The following is a 14736-nucleotide window of genomic DNA, read 5'->3' on the forward strand; positions in this document are numbered from 1 at the left end:
CACACACTCAATGCAGATCCAGTAGCTCTGAAGTTGGTAACCCATAACAAGATGGTGTTTGGAGCTGGTACGGGATCATGTCTGCCAAGATTGAAGTGCAAACGGAACGCTCGTTGTGTTGCAGTTACAGATTCGTTTGTTTTGATAAACATTTTCACAATGAAAGTGCGATGCTCACCAATTCAATTCATGGCAGCAACTGACAAAGAAATGAAAAACAATGGCATTGTAAAGAAACAAAGCAAAACGGCATTATATGAAAAAAATGGCATTATATGTACTTTTCGAAAATAAAAACGCTTTTTTGTTTCTTTACTTTTATTTAACCTACAATTGTGTAGGTTATGCATGTATGTATGCATTCTGTGTAAATGAGAGAAAATCCAAAATAAATGAAAACTTGTGCACCAAATTCTTCTCAAAAAAAAAAAAAAGAATTAATGTGCATTTTATAATCATTATCCCCTGGAAAAAGAATTGTTCAAATAAATTGAGGGCCCAAAATTAGTATGATATTCACTTACATGTTGAGAGTATGTAAACGTCTGTCCAGAACTGTATGTGTTTGCCATAAATAGAGCTAGGATTGTCATGTACAGATGGGTGTCTCGTTGTGGTTTAATGGGATAAAACTTCTGTCTATCATCAGTGGTAGTATGTGATGGTGGGCGGTCTGATTGTGTTTGTAGGGGATCTCTAGGGGCAAATTTGTCAAATGTCCCGCCAGAGTGCTTCCATCAGTTTCTAACTGTGACACTATGTGATCATCTGGTGCTGGTAGGTATTTATAGCACCCAGTCAGCTCCAGCCCTTTCTGCGTCAACACCCAACCCTCTCAGCTCTCTTAGCCCCTCGCCCCTGCCCTTTTCCCCAGGCTTGGGGTCGTCCCTCCTCCCCTGGCCACAGGAGAGCAGGCTGACAGATTCAAGCAGCAGGCGCAGCCTGTCAAAATTCAACACAAGGGAGAAACAAGGCATTTCAGAGCAAACAAACAACAGCCTCTCCTGCGCTGCGTATCCCCCCTCAGTCCAGTGCTTCTTTTCTTCACCCTGATCTTCCTCTTCTCCTCTGTATCATCTTGTAGATGAAGATCATACCTGGTAGGTTACCAGATTTGGGCTGCTGTGATGTGTGTGTCTAACTTATATGTTCATCTAGTTATGAGTTGTATGGATTTTTTTGATAAGAAACCCAGCATATTAACATGAACGCAACAGAAACTACGTGTACATGTGCTCACATTGCAACAGCAACTGGCAGCTACGACAGTACACATTGCATTTCACATTTATACTTGTCCACGGCAGGATTGAATTAAGGTTGGCTGCCCTACTCTTTTATTTCATTTGATGGTGTGTCAGTGGAAGTGGGTGAGGGCACTCAGCCAAAGCCGCCGCCCACCACACAAGCATCTTACCACTCTGAACTTTGTTTACTGTCAACATAAACATAGGCAACCTCAAAAATTAGTACATTACGCCACATCATTTTGGACAAATTTTGGCTATATTACAGCGTTAAAACGAGACCTCCCTCTCATTGCCTAAGCTGTACCTTTTTTTTTATTATGGTGATGATAACATGAGGGCCAGCTACGTGTGTGTGTCACCTACTATGCAAAGCAGATAAACCCATCCACTTCACACTATTTAATAATATGCCGTATGATTTTGGGGTGTTGATTGCAGTCTTGTAAGGTTATTATGGTTCAATATTGCCTTGGAAATGACTCTGCTCTCCAAAAATGGCACAGGAAGGATGAGAGCAAAGTCCTCATACGGTTAATATTAAGTCTCAGCGGTGCATCAGATAATATGAAAAACTGCAACAGCTGCAAGTGAAATAGATGTGAACTGAATGGTTGAATAGAGATAAGCGCTAAACCTGGATTTAGTTTATTACTGCTCAGAATACATTGGAAAAGGAGTGTCTGTGCTCCATGTGTCACACAGGTCTTTGAACAGCTGAATCAATATGAGGAGCAAGCCAAGAGCATGATGTCTTTCATGGGTGTTTTCAGGGTGGAGAAAACAACTGGAATTTCTGCACATGGTCTCCTTTTTTAAAAATGACACGCCCATACCATCCCACTTCCCTTTAGCCGCCGACCCACCCATAAGGGCCCCACCTGTCACCACCACCCAGGCTCATCCCCGCTATCTTCTTAATATTTTTTAAAATCTTGTATCTATCTTATTCTTCTGTTCCATGAAATGCCTGCAAGAACCCAAGAACCCACTCTTCCCACTTTGATGATGGTTGGGCTCTTAGTGACTGCCATTGTAATTTGGCATTTGATGTAATTTGGCATTTGAGAAAACACAAAAAGCAAAGTAAGAGAGATGCAGGTTGCAGCACTCAAAGTAGATTATGTCAACAGGGAACTTAAAATAAGGGATTCATTGTGTATTTTATTTCCTCTTACTTGCCTAACATTTCGACCAATATGTTGTTTCTGGAGCTCGAATTATTAGCTTTTTGGTTTGTTATATTTCAAAATGTTCAGGTTTCTCTTTTGGAGCTTATGCTCAGCTTCATGTGTAGCCTGTTTACATTTTGCATTCCCATGTGCAACCTTGACAGCAGCTCCCCCTCCCCTCAAGGTGAAAACTAAGGACCTGAGTAAAAATACAGCCATGTCATGTCTACTTTCACTTGCAACTGCAGAAGAATTAGTCCTCATCATGTGGGGACATAATGGGAAGGGGGCTTGATAGGCCTTGTTTTGCAGAAGATTGTATGACACTGATGGGATTCCAGTAGAACACGCACAAACTCGCTTGGATTATACTGCAGAGTGGCAGACGACAGCTTTAAAAAAACAGTGGCTCCCCAAACCGGTTTTGTTATGCTTCCTTAGCCATTAAAGCTGTTTGGTGTGTGTGTGTGTGTGTATGTGTGTGTGTGTATGTGTGTGTGTGTGTGTGTGTGAAGCCTGCAAAAACATTAAAATTTCATTCAAAATAAGTCTGAAATGACTTCTCATAAATACACTTTGGATAATTATTAACTATTTCATGCTGCGACTTGCAGTTGTTTCTATCTGAGAGGAGTTGTCTGCAGTCATGAGAGAGTGTGTTCTGTGGAATGCTTTTATGTGGAATTGTAACAGAGTAAGAAGAAGAGTAAAAGGGTGTGTGGCGTAACCTGAGGGAAAAGTCTAATTTATTGTAATGCCTGGGGAAACCCTGTGTTCACCGTCATAGAGGTTTGTATTATTATTATTTTTTATTATTATTTTTTTACAAAGAACACAGCTTTTGTTTTCATTCCGTACAATTTGTGTATTTTGTAAAAGACCATAAGAAATCAACATAGGCCAAACATTTCATTTCTGTATTCATTTGTGATTAGTTGATGACTACGGGAGCAACGGAACAGTAATCCACGGTAGGGTCCATACCTCAGTATTTGGGCTACACTTTCTGTACATTTTTTTGTGCATAGAGAGAACCTTTTCTGCCAAAATCCTCTCTTCATTATTTATCATTATTATTAAATAATTAAAAAGTTTAATTGAAATTGAAAATGAAAATGAAAAATGTATTTGAAAATGAAGCATGAACATGAAATTGCAATCTACTGGCAGGTAATACTCCAATAAATACAATTTTCAAATAAAGAATAAAAATATTGATATAGCTTACAGAAAAAAATAAGAATGTGGGGGCACTTTGACCCACAGTAAGATGCTAAAATGAATCCAATGTAGGCCAGGATATTGTACTATAAGCTATATAAGCTTTGTGTTATAGGTGACAAAGCAAGTTAGCGTAATATCTAATGATATATCTCATTAGAAAGAACAAGCTGTAGGCTGAAAATGACCCCTGGGTCATTTTCGCTGTTTCTTTTTAGGAAGGTGCAAGTGTAGCGGTAAGAGTTTGAACAGGGTTATGATTATTTTATTTTGAGTTCCTTACCTGAAGCACAACTTTTATAATTGCCATGTGCAGCTCTGTTCTCATACTGAACAATGGCCACACGCTGCTGTCATGTTATGCACTCATCTTCGTCCGTCTACGCAGGTGCACCGACTGAGCAATAACAACAGAGTAGGCAAGGAGGGGAGCAGGCTGTGGAATCTGAGCGTTTTCAGTCAAGAGGAGAAGAACGCAGATTTGCCCAGTATAACTTTAATGTATATCATAGTTTGCTCTGCTCACCACAATGGTTGCCAAACAATGCGGTGGTAGTGTAAGTGTTCTGAGTAAACTACAAACACAGTAATGAACATACCTATCTGACACAGTCAATCAAAACTGAAGATTATTATAGTGTCTTTGCTACTTATCATTAGATTCTACAGATGGTCAAAAAGTTGTGGAGCCGTAGCTGTACAGTATATGGCCTAGAGCACAGGTGTCAAAGTCAAGGCCGGGGGCCAAATGTGGCCCGCCACGCCATTTGATGTGGCCCGCTGAACTGTTCAGAAAATAGCATTAAATTGCAAATTGAATTGGCCAACAATTTAAATGCAGTTTAATTTTTAATTGAGAAAAAAATATTAGTTTTTTTTTTGTTCAATCTGTTCTTTTAAATCACTTTTACAAAAAAATGTAACCTTGAGCCAGTTGCAAACAGTCCCTTTAATTCTCTGACAGCCTTACTTACCATTGCTTTATTAAGAAAATAAAATGATAAAATGTTTGGGTTTTTTTGCGTATCTATACACAGCATCTGTTTCTCAGTATCTGTGCTCTTCAGTAGAGCACCTTTATGAGGCTTAGCTGTCTCTTTTGTCACTGGCATCCATTCTGCATGATGACAGCTCTGCCTCCTATCCTCAAGTATGAGATATCTCTTCATGCTGTCGTGAGCCACTAATACCAGACCTCAAGGATTTTCTTCCCTCATCCTCAGCACTGCTTCAGCTTGGAGTCTGATACAGTATGTTGTGTTGTGCATGCTAGGGTGAGAACACGGATATTAACATTCTTCCACGGCCATAGTGGAATGACGCCATGTGAAAGGGCATGAGGAAGGGGGTGTGGTTAAGTCTGACTTTGAATATACAGTGTCTCACACAAGCTGCATGACAGATGCATTCTCCAGCTGAACTTTGTCCTCTTTTTTGTGTTTGTTTTCTGTTGGTTATGCGGATGGCATCCCATGGGCCTCTCAGGATATACAGTGGCAGATTTAGTATCACACCACAGCACGAGCGGTGTCATTCATGACTGTAGTGAGGTTGTACTATTCAACCAAAAGGTTTTATATGTGTATGTACTGTATGTCATATATAATATCATCATTTATTTGTATTGGTTTTACATTTTACTATTAGCGGTGGTTAACTTCGGTTTTTCACTTTGTGTGACACGTAAGAATTAAGAAGTGAGTCATCGTGACTGACCTTTGCATTACTTCTTTGTTTTTTGGCTTTTGATTTAAAATTTCTTATTGGTTATTCTAGAGAAATAGAGGAACAACAGCCTTGCCTAACTTGTTCTAGTACAATCATATGAATTTCTGGCATGTCAGAAATTTGGTCTGCAGTAAACTTGCACAGTTGAAGCTTTTCCCCCCTCCCAGCCAATTGAAATGATCATTTGAAGGGTTATGGCAGTTAGATTTTTGCGGCTTCACTCTATCACAGCTTTTCGAAAATATATTAATTACAGTAATATCCAGTGTATAAGCTGCTACTTTTTTCTCATGCTTTGAACTCTGCTGCTTATACAGTGATGCGGATAATTTGTGGACGTGTTCTGGTCTCGCGACTTCTTGTGTGCTTCAAGGTAGTCATTTTGTGCTTTGTTTGCGCGGCCTCATCATTAGTGATGTGTGACACCACTGGTTTATTTTCTCATGCAATACTGAGTCAAATCCAGGCTGGTATGAGTGTTACCGATCCGATACCGATCCTTTGTGCAAATACACCTAACGTGTCAGGTAAATTTGAAAAAGTAGTGTATTTCAAATCATAGCATTGCTCAAATAAATAACAAGACATCAGAGAACTCATTTTTTTAAACAGCTGCATATCATCTAGACAAGGTCTCAAAAATGTTGTTACACTCCCATTAAAATTTGTTTATGAGCGAGGGAGAACAGGTAGCGCCAAATCTATTTGTGGTGGGCCGCCACAGGTAAACTAATGTATGGGAAACACTGGAGTGTCTGTTAATTTAAAGTTCCGGCCAGAAGTTGTGTGACATCATGCATGAACGGCAGCTCCCTACTAGTAAATCCAACAAATATGATCGTGATAAAAGTAAACAGTAAACAGAAAGTCTTGAATGCTGTGCAGTATGTATCAGTTGTTTTTTGGATCTTTGCGAGCAATGCAAAGTGGAAGTTTAACAACACATGTTGTACAGTGTTGGCAGTTTGTTTATACATCTTGTGAGCTTTCTCGACCCTGCCTGCCCCATTGAGTATACATCGAGTGTATGCATAGACGATACGCAAGCATTTTTCAGTTCCATGTGTACAACTAAAGTCCATAAAGAAGTCTGTAGAGACTCAAAACATGTGACTTCACTTATGTCCAGATCATTATTCATTGCCCCTTTTTAAACTGTGCCTTAGTCCAATCTCTCAAGTGGGCAATTTATCTTGTTACAAAACACTGGTTTTGACTTTTTTCCATGTCAGCAGTACTGATCATATGGAAGTGATCAGAGGAATACAGAAGAATAACCCCCCCTGCATGACTTAGTTTTAAAGTAGTACTTTCATATACTGTATATGCCACCCTTAGCAGCATTTTAGTATACTGGGCATTTTTAAGTTTATTAATATGACTTTTGCAAAAGGTCGCATCACAGTCATAATCATTATTTGGTACAACCGAAGGACTTTTTTTTGCTAGCTATGCTTTCTCAGTGGCGGCGGTCATGTGAAATACTAGATGAGAGACCTTCCTATACAGCCCCAGTTCAGAGGTCACAGTCTTGTAAGAAGAGAGCTCAGCACATTTAAATGGTTTTCCCTTTCATTTATGTCCTATAGGAACTTCTCAGCTGTGCCCCGCCACAGATCGTCACATCCTAAAATTGAGTGGCGACAGTAGGTGTGTGGGTTTGTCACTGGAGTCTGTTCTTTTGACCGCACGTACAATTTTTTAAATTTGTGATTTTAACATTGACAGAGCTTTCTTGTGTTTTTGTGGCATTTAAACATATTCATTCTGAAAATAATAATCCTATTACTGATCGGACTTAGTTATGACCACATTTGGTAAGATGTAGACGTTATTACTAGATAAAATAAGTAAATGACACATGTTAAGATATGTGTTTACATACCCCTATACTTTAGATGCAGCCATGCATTTAAATAAGCAAAAAGATGCTCTGAAAAAATAATACTGACTACAGTATATTTATACTTATATTATATTAACAGATAGATAATGTTTAATCCACAACATGTATGGGCAAGGATGTGCAAACAACATTTGCAGCATGGCAGGAATATCGTGTCTCACTGATCTGTGATCTGTTGTTTTGCCTGTAAGTCGGAAAGGGAAAAAACATATGTTTGAAAGTGCTTCCTGTTTCTTTTTTAAGAGTCCTCACACCAGTTGGCCCCATTTGTCTCACACTCAGAGGACTATCCTTTTGTTGCATTGGGATCATAATGGCTAAAAGATGGAACCTTGAAGCAAGAACATACTATCGGAATAAAATGGGCTCATCTGGAGACTGGAGCAGATATGTGTACAGTAAAATGTGTTGTGTAGGTGAGTCAGACCCATTTGTGTGGGGAGGAGTTTATTTGAGCAACCTGAAGCCACGTGACTCTCCAGGGGAGTCTCTACAAAATGTAAGGCGAATAAGGAGTGAACCAAGGTCTGTCTTTCCCCAAATTGTGCTTACCTCTTGTACTTTTTCTTCAGCGTCTCTGATAATTTAAATACTGTGATGAGATTTCATTTCATAGTTTCACTATAAGTTTGTTGAGTCTTATAATTTGGCCTAGCCAGTCAACAAAAAAAGTAATGATAATAAAGGAAATGGTATATTTAAATGTACTAAAAGATAAAATATAATATATTTTATATTTATATAATATATATATGTGTGTGTATATATATATAATTAATGCAAAACATTTTTTAATGATTTTTTTTTATTATTGCACATATTTTCCGGGGTTGATAATACTATTTCAGTGAGTTAGTAAGTATTCAAAACAGTAAATACATCATTGCAACATGTTTGATGAATTTATATTTAGAAGTAAGAATTTACAATTAAATGCAGAGTGCATGAGTTAGCTCGCACATAAAATGTAAATCAGAACCAGGAGATGAAGATATTAAAATATATATATTCAACAATATTGAAAAGATGTCTAACAGCCAATAAACTGTTGGAGTTAGTAATCAGGAATGATTTAAGACAGATTAGTGTAAATTAGTAGCTTTGGTCGATAAGAAAAAACAAATGCAGCATTTCTTGTATTACCATGTCTTGAACCGGCACACTGTTAGTACCAATCAGAAATAGTGCAAATGTTAAAGATTAGACACATCAAACTTGCAACAATTTACTTCCTGACACTCACCATCTGAGAAGTGGATGAATGTACATAGAGTATGTGTGTGTGTTTGTGCTGTCGCCATCTAGTGGCAAAAAGTGTCTCTGCTTTGCTGACTGCTCCTGCAAGAGGGATTGTTAGGATGAAATGGTCTTTTATTTTCCATGGCAAACCTGCCAGACATTTGAAACCTTCTGTGACTAAGAATGCAGTATACTGTATAGTCGTGGCTCTAATGTTGAATTGAGCCCTATGTTCATGGCCGTTGTCATAGAAACATCAGTCAAGTTTCCTGTTTTAGTCAACATTTCCAAACATGTTCTGGAAACATGGCCCTGGAAACATATCCACATTGATATTGATATTGGTATATGATATTTTTAGATACATTTTTACATATATACAATAAATACATGTATTGAACATGGAAAGAAAAAAAGGAAATCTACCTAAAGACCTTGAGAGTATGGAAGCTTTTTTTTTTGACAGAATAATGCTGCATTATATGTTTTGCCTATGTAGATTGGGTTGAAAAGGAGGAGTAATAGAAATGTCAGCAAGACCATTGTGTGTGTGTGTTATTGAAGTTACGTACATAATCCAAGTAGGAAGGAACTGGCCAAGGCAAACTAATGGTTTTACAGACATAGCAAACACATTAGACATGAATTTTTAAAATGATGAACACGTAACATATCATTTTACTGCAGCCTTTATGAGATGATATTTTGGTGCGCTCACCTGCAGAGGGAGACACATGATGCTGTTTTAAAGCCAGTCCAAGCACACTGCCCTATCTCCCTGCACCACGAGGTTGCATATTATCTCTCCTCCCAACTTTATAGATCAGCTTTAATGACTGAAAGTTGGCCAGCCTGCCACTTTGCGGATTTCCAAAATGCCGATCTATTTTAAAGCTCAGCTGCTATGGCTAATCTAGAGACTTGTTGAGTTAAACTGGGTTTACAGAATCATGGGTAGATCTAATTAGGACGTGCAGGCGGGTTGGGATGTGATGTGGATGATAACAGGACACGCCATCATAGTACAAAAATAACAAGCATCATTGGCATTTCGGTTTTGTTTTAGTTGCATTAACTGTTGTTGACGTCTGCATTTCACAGATTATTTCAATGCTGTATATGCATATATTTAATGTATATGCACAGTATACTGTATATACAGCTGCAGTATTAGATGCAGGTTAAAAAGTATTTTCCCCCGCTTTTGTTAATGTTTTGATATTCTTATACATACTGTATAACCTATCAACAACAACTGTAAAAGTGGCCTAGGATGTTTGCACAGTATGGAAGGTACCTGTATGTGAGAACCAATAGAGTTGACAAAATCATTGTATTAGTTGAAAAGTTGTCTTTTGCCAAAATAAAAAGCTGCTCTCACAGTGTCTGTCCCAAATCGATTTCCAGTTAAATCAACAGCGAGATGCCTGATAGATTAAATCATCCAGAACATCACCTCCCAGTTTTTTATCTCCTTACCCTCGGGCGGAGACTCAGCTTGCTTGGCTTTGTTCCCAAAAGAGCTGCCGAAATTGGATACGATGTCAGATTGAGGTGGTAGCTAACTCACACTGCCCCTCTTGTCTCTACATACTCCTCCTCTTCTTAGAAAGATGATAATCCCTGAGGTGTGTTCAAGTCACTCCCACTTTTAACAGCATTCCTTACCGATGGGGTGTGGTGGGCCAGATATTGTCGTAATTCTTACATGTTCACCTGAATGCACCTGTGGAGACATGCATTATGTGGAGAAAATACAAACCTGGCGATAAGTGTAACCTAATAAATTAGAACCTTCTGCAGCCTTTCCATACGTCACAATGAATCTGTATTCACACTTCTGCTCTCAATGAAACTTTAAATTCCTGTGTGAAAAAAATGATTGCCCCCTAAACCTAATAAGTAGTTGGGCCACCATTAGCACCAACAACTGCAATCAAGCGTTTGAGATGTAATTTGCAATGAGTCTCTCTACAGCTCTGTGGAGGAATTTTGGCCCACTCATCTGCAGAATTGTTGTAGTTCAGTCACATTGGAGGGTTTTCGAGCATGATGCCCAACAGAGATTTGAACCCATATCTTCCAGATCTCCTGACTGTGTGGCCAACATGCTAACCACTAGGCCAAAGTGTGGCTGGAATTATTATTGCCGTATTGAATTGAACTGTGAATCATTGAATGATACCAACTACTATGATTACCTGTAAACTTTTAAATTGTGAATGTGAAATACTAATCATTAGTATTTAGTATAGCGGTTACAAAGTTTACGGGTTAGATTTTATACATATGTTGTATATTTTATTGCAAGAGATAGATTATACATGCTGAAAAAGTGCATGCACCCCTGATATACATGTACAATGTACTTAAATCGTCATACAGTATATAAAGTAAATATCTATATGTTCTATATTTATAGTAAGCGGTAGTATAGTATTAGTATAGCGGTAGATCTTTGGAACATGGTCATTTTAAAAGCAGCTCGCAGGCCGAAAAAGTGTGTGCACCCTTGACTTGAACCCAATAGCATTGGGGCAAACCAAATTACATTTAGGATAGACATAAATGTATGAACCAGCATTATGAATGCATTCATTAAGGTAAAAACCTATGTTCATCTCATGATTTCCCTCAGTTCCCATTGCTTGTATGAGACCAGAGTGTTCCATCTGGTTTTGATGAAGCAGGATGAGGGAGTAGAGTAATAAGCATCTTGAGGCCATAATGATGGGTCTACTTTGCGGAGGAAAGATCTCATGACTAAGATGTTCCACAGTTGCTGTATCTATGTTGGTTCTCATTTGGGTCGCCTGCAAGTGTTTCCCCTGAAGTTTACAAATCCAAACCCAAGGTTTATACAATACCGAACGCTCTGCTGACAGAACATTAGTAATAAAGTGGTGCACATATGCAAATAGCGCAGGTTAGGTTCCCAGGCAATGTCTCAACACCCAGTCACTTGAGATGTCCAGTGTTGGTCCCCAGCCAAGATAAATGGGAGGGTTGTGTCAGGAATAACATCAAGTGTAAAATCTGAGTCATACAAATCATGTTTGAAACATGATTCACTTTGGTGACCCTTGATAGGAGAAGTTCAAGTTCAACTGGCATAATAATAACATTGTATTAGAATATGCAATGCAAATTGAACTTGAACATTGATGTGGGACACAAACATGGTTGGCAAAACTGTTAACACTAGACTATGCCATATTGGTTTGTTTGTTTTTCAAAGTGGTTGATCGTTAATCCATCCAATAATTGCATTTTTAACCCAACTTTAAACATCATGTTCTAATTCTGCATCTCAGATAAAATTCAATATTGTGCACAATAATGAGTAATAATCACCAGATGCATCATGCTGTCCCGAGTAATGAAAACCTGCCATTAGAATGTCAGACTTCAACATGTGTGCATCTCAAATTCCTTTCACATTAAATCATTACTTTCTTTTTTTTTGCCAACCCATATGCCACTCCCTAATTCCTTAGCTTGCCTAGACATCCAATGGATCTACAAAAGGTGTGTCAAGCTGTAAAAAGGTGGCTCAAAATTAACAAACACACACACCCATACATAGTCACTGACACTGACACATCCAGTGCCTACATGTTCATACAGGTTGGGTTTATTACTTTAAATAGATTAGATTAAGGAACAGGAGGAAACACCCTGCCCTCCATTCATCTTAGAGACAACCATATATACCTGTATATGTTCATAAAACAACTCAAAAGTAATTGTCTGTGTACTTTTTGGTAGAAAATAACAGTACATTTGATTTTTTGCGTACTTTTTTCCCAGTGTTCACGATGTGCATTTCTCTTGGAGATTCTGTCTGCATCTCCAAGGAAAACTACTCTGGAAGTAATAAATGACTAATGTGTCTGGATTAAATACCACAACACAGGAAGTATGTACTGTAAAGCACCGTGTATAAACCACACTTTTTTTCCTCCTCTAAGAAGCAAAAAATCGGGGTGCGGTTTATACACGATGACAGGTCTGTGACCGGACTGGGACTGAAAAATAATATCAGACAACACTTCTACAACGCTTCAGCGGAAGATCACCCATACTACAAGCCCGGTCACACCGCCTGAACTTTGCTGTAGCGTTCCTAGAGCGGTGAAAAAATTTAATCACCACACGTTCACCACCGTTTAACAGAAGTTGGACCCCGTTAAGGCAACGCCGTATCCGCTCGGCCACCGCTGATGGTCCCTCCTACCGCTCCGAAAATTTTGAGCTGCACAAAATATTACGAGTGGCCAATTTTCCGCCACGGCAAAGTTCATCACCGCTCCAACAACGCCCAGGCAAAGTTTGGCGCCGCTAGATGCAAGTTCGTGGACGCTTGGGTCCGCTAGGCCAGAATTTGGCTATAAATACAGGGAGAAATTGACCAGAAGCGCATTTGGGAAGCCGTCTGTGGGTCAGACAGTTGCTTTGACTTTAGCGCTCTCTGCTGTACAGTTGCTGAAACTGCTTGCGTCTGCTTGAATAAACGTTGGAGTTTATTCAAATTCATACTGAAGCATTATGTAATTCCATTGCAGATGAATTGATAGACGGCAGATTTCTCCTTTCTTCTTCTTTTTGAAATTGCTTAGTACCTTTACTCTTTAGAGTTGGCAAGCATTTATGAACTAAAAATGTTTTTTCCCCGCCGTGAGCCTGAAAATGGGGGTGCGGTTAATACACGGGCGCGATTTATACACGGTGCTTTACGGTAATTAGTCTGAACATTAGCTGATTGCTGCTTAATGAATCTGTTGACTACAACCATCGTCTTTAAAGATAAAAGCTACGTTTTTTAAGTAAGTTTAAGCAAGTTGCTCGTTAGCAACACCAGTTTAAATAAAGTGTAATGCATTTCCAGTGCAGTTTAGTACATTTCTTGAAATGTACACAATCAAAGCACGTACAAGTCTACATTCGAGAATGACTGGACTTCTAAGTAAATGACACATGTGTACTATGGAATCCCAAGCTAGATCATCCCCACTTTGTCACTCATTTGTCATTTGTCTGCTATCCCCAAACACCAAATGTCTAAGGAATAACTAAGTAATGATTAACCCTGTAAGTGTGTGTGCTTGTGACTGACTCACTTTGGGTTTTTAGTAGAAATGTGTTAAGACACAAAATCTGAAAAATAAAGAATAACTCGTGAATTTTTTGTATTCTTATATTTTATGACTCCACAAGAGGAAGTGTGGGCGATCTTGCGCAAACGAGACGATTAAGTGATTGTACACTCTGGTTACCACACCTCTCCCGCCTCTCTGCTAGCTTGTGAAATGAAACAGGGGTGTGTTCAGAGCCCTTCCCACAATGTCCTCCACTAAACACATAGGAAGACAGGCCTGAACTCCATAGCCCACAGGCACAATTTACTATGAAAGGAACTGAGTGAGAAGGAGAAAGGGAAAGGGGAAAAACAAACACAAGAAGGGTAAAGAAGGGCAGAACTGAACCCAGTGAGGGAGTGAGGGGGTTCAGAGGCGAGAAGGGAGAAACTGTTTTTTCCAAGTGGTGAGCGGACCAGGGCCACGGGACTGCTGGTGTGAACCTAACACGAGCATCTATTAGGGAACAATTGACATTTATATTTTGCTATTAGGATTTAGGATTTTTGACAAAAACAGACGTGATAGACAATGGCCTATCCACAGCAGAGGTACAGGAACTTTTCGACTGACAGCGCGAGCAGAGAGAGGATGCCCTCGGATGAAATCTATTACCAGGGGATGTTGAAAGCTATGGACACGAGGAAAGGTATCAGTATGCTGGCATTCAATGGAAAAAATACTACGACTTCGTAGAAATTACTACAAAATGCCACTGTTGGACAATGATAAGTATAGTGCATTGCATTACTGTTTTAACTGAACCATGTATCTTATAAAGGGTACTCCCTCTGGTCAGTCATATACTATGATGTTTAGTGTCCATGTGCTTTTTTCATAGTGACTCACCAGAATGGATATCCTTAAACAGAAAAAAACGTATAATTGTAGATAAGGACTGTGTGATATATACAAGTTTTAGTTCAGTGAGACATTGCTCTGAAATGCATTAGATAGAAACATGATGTTCACTAGACGAATTCTTGCCTCCTGCAATGCAGTGGTGGGAAAAACTATTATAATCTGACTTTTCTCATCTGTCAAACAAGGCACTGATGTCAGATTGAAACATCACTGGCTCTTAG

General features: G+C 39.0%; 1 protein-coding gene across 36 annotated transcripts in view; it reads left to right on the forward strand.

Moving 5' to 3' along the window:
* LOC129185395 (plectin-like) overlaps positions 1 to 14736 on the forward strand; it is a 109576-nt gene that overhangs the window by 62997 nt on the left and 31843 nt on the right. For 4 of the 36 annotated variants that reach the window (XM_054782407.1, XM_054782409.1, XM_054782412.1 and 1 more), the window contains exon 1: positions 13870 to 14300. The exons of 29 other annotated variants lie outside the window; for them this stretch is intronic. In XM_054782407.1, the coding sequence (XP_054638382.1) occupies positions 14183 to 14300 (118 nt within the window). In that variant the 5' untranslated portion in view covers positions 13870 to 14182. Of the gene's footprint in view, positions 1 to 426; positions 1101 to 13869; positions 14301 to 14736 lie in introns of those variants that run through there. 3 more of the 36 variants (XM_054782424.1, XM_054782425.1, XM_054782420.1) reach the window with 3 other exon arrangements.

The sequence above is a fragment of the Dunckerocampus dactyliophorus genome, chromosome 7, assembly GCF_027744805.1.
Source record: "Dunckerocampus dactyliophorus isolate RoL2022-P2 chromosome 7, RoL_Ddac_1.1, whole genome shotgun sequence".
NCBI lineage: Eukaryota > Metazoa > Chordata > Actinopteri > Syngnathiformes > Syngnathidae > Dunckerocampus > Dunckerocampus dactyliophorus.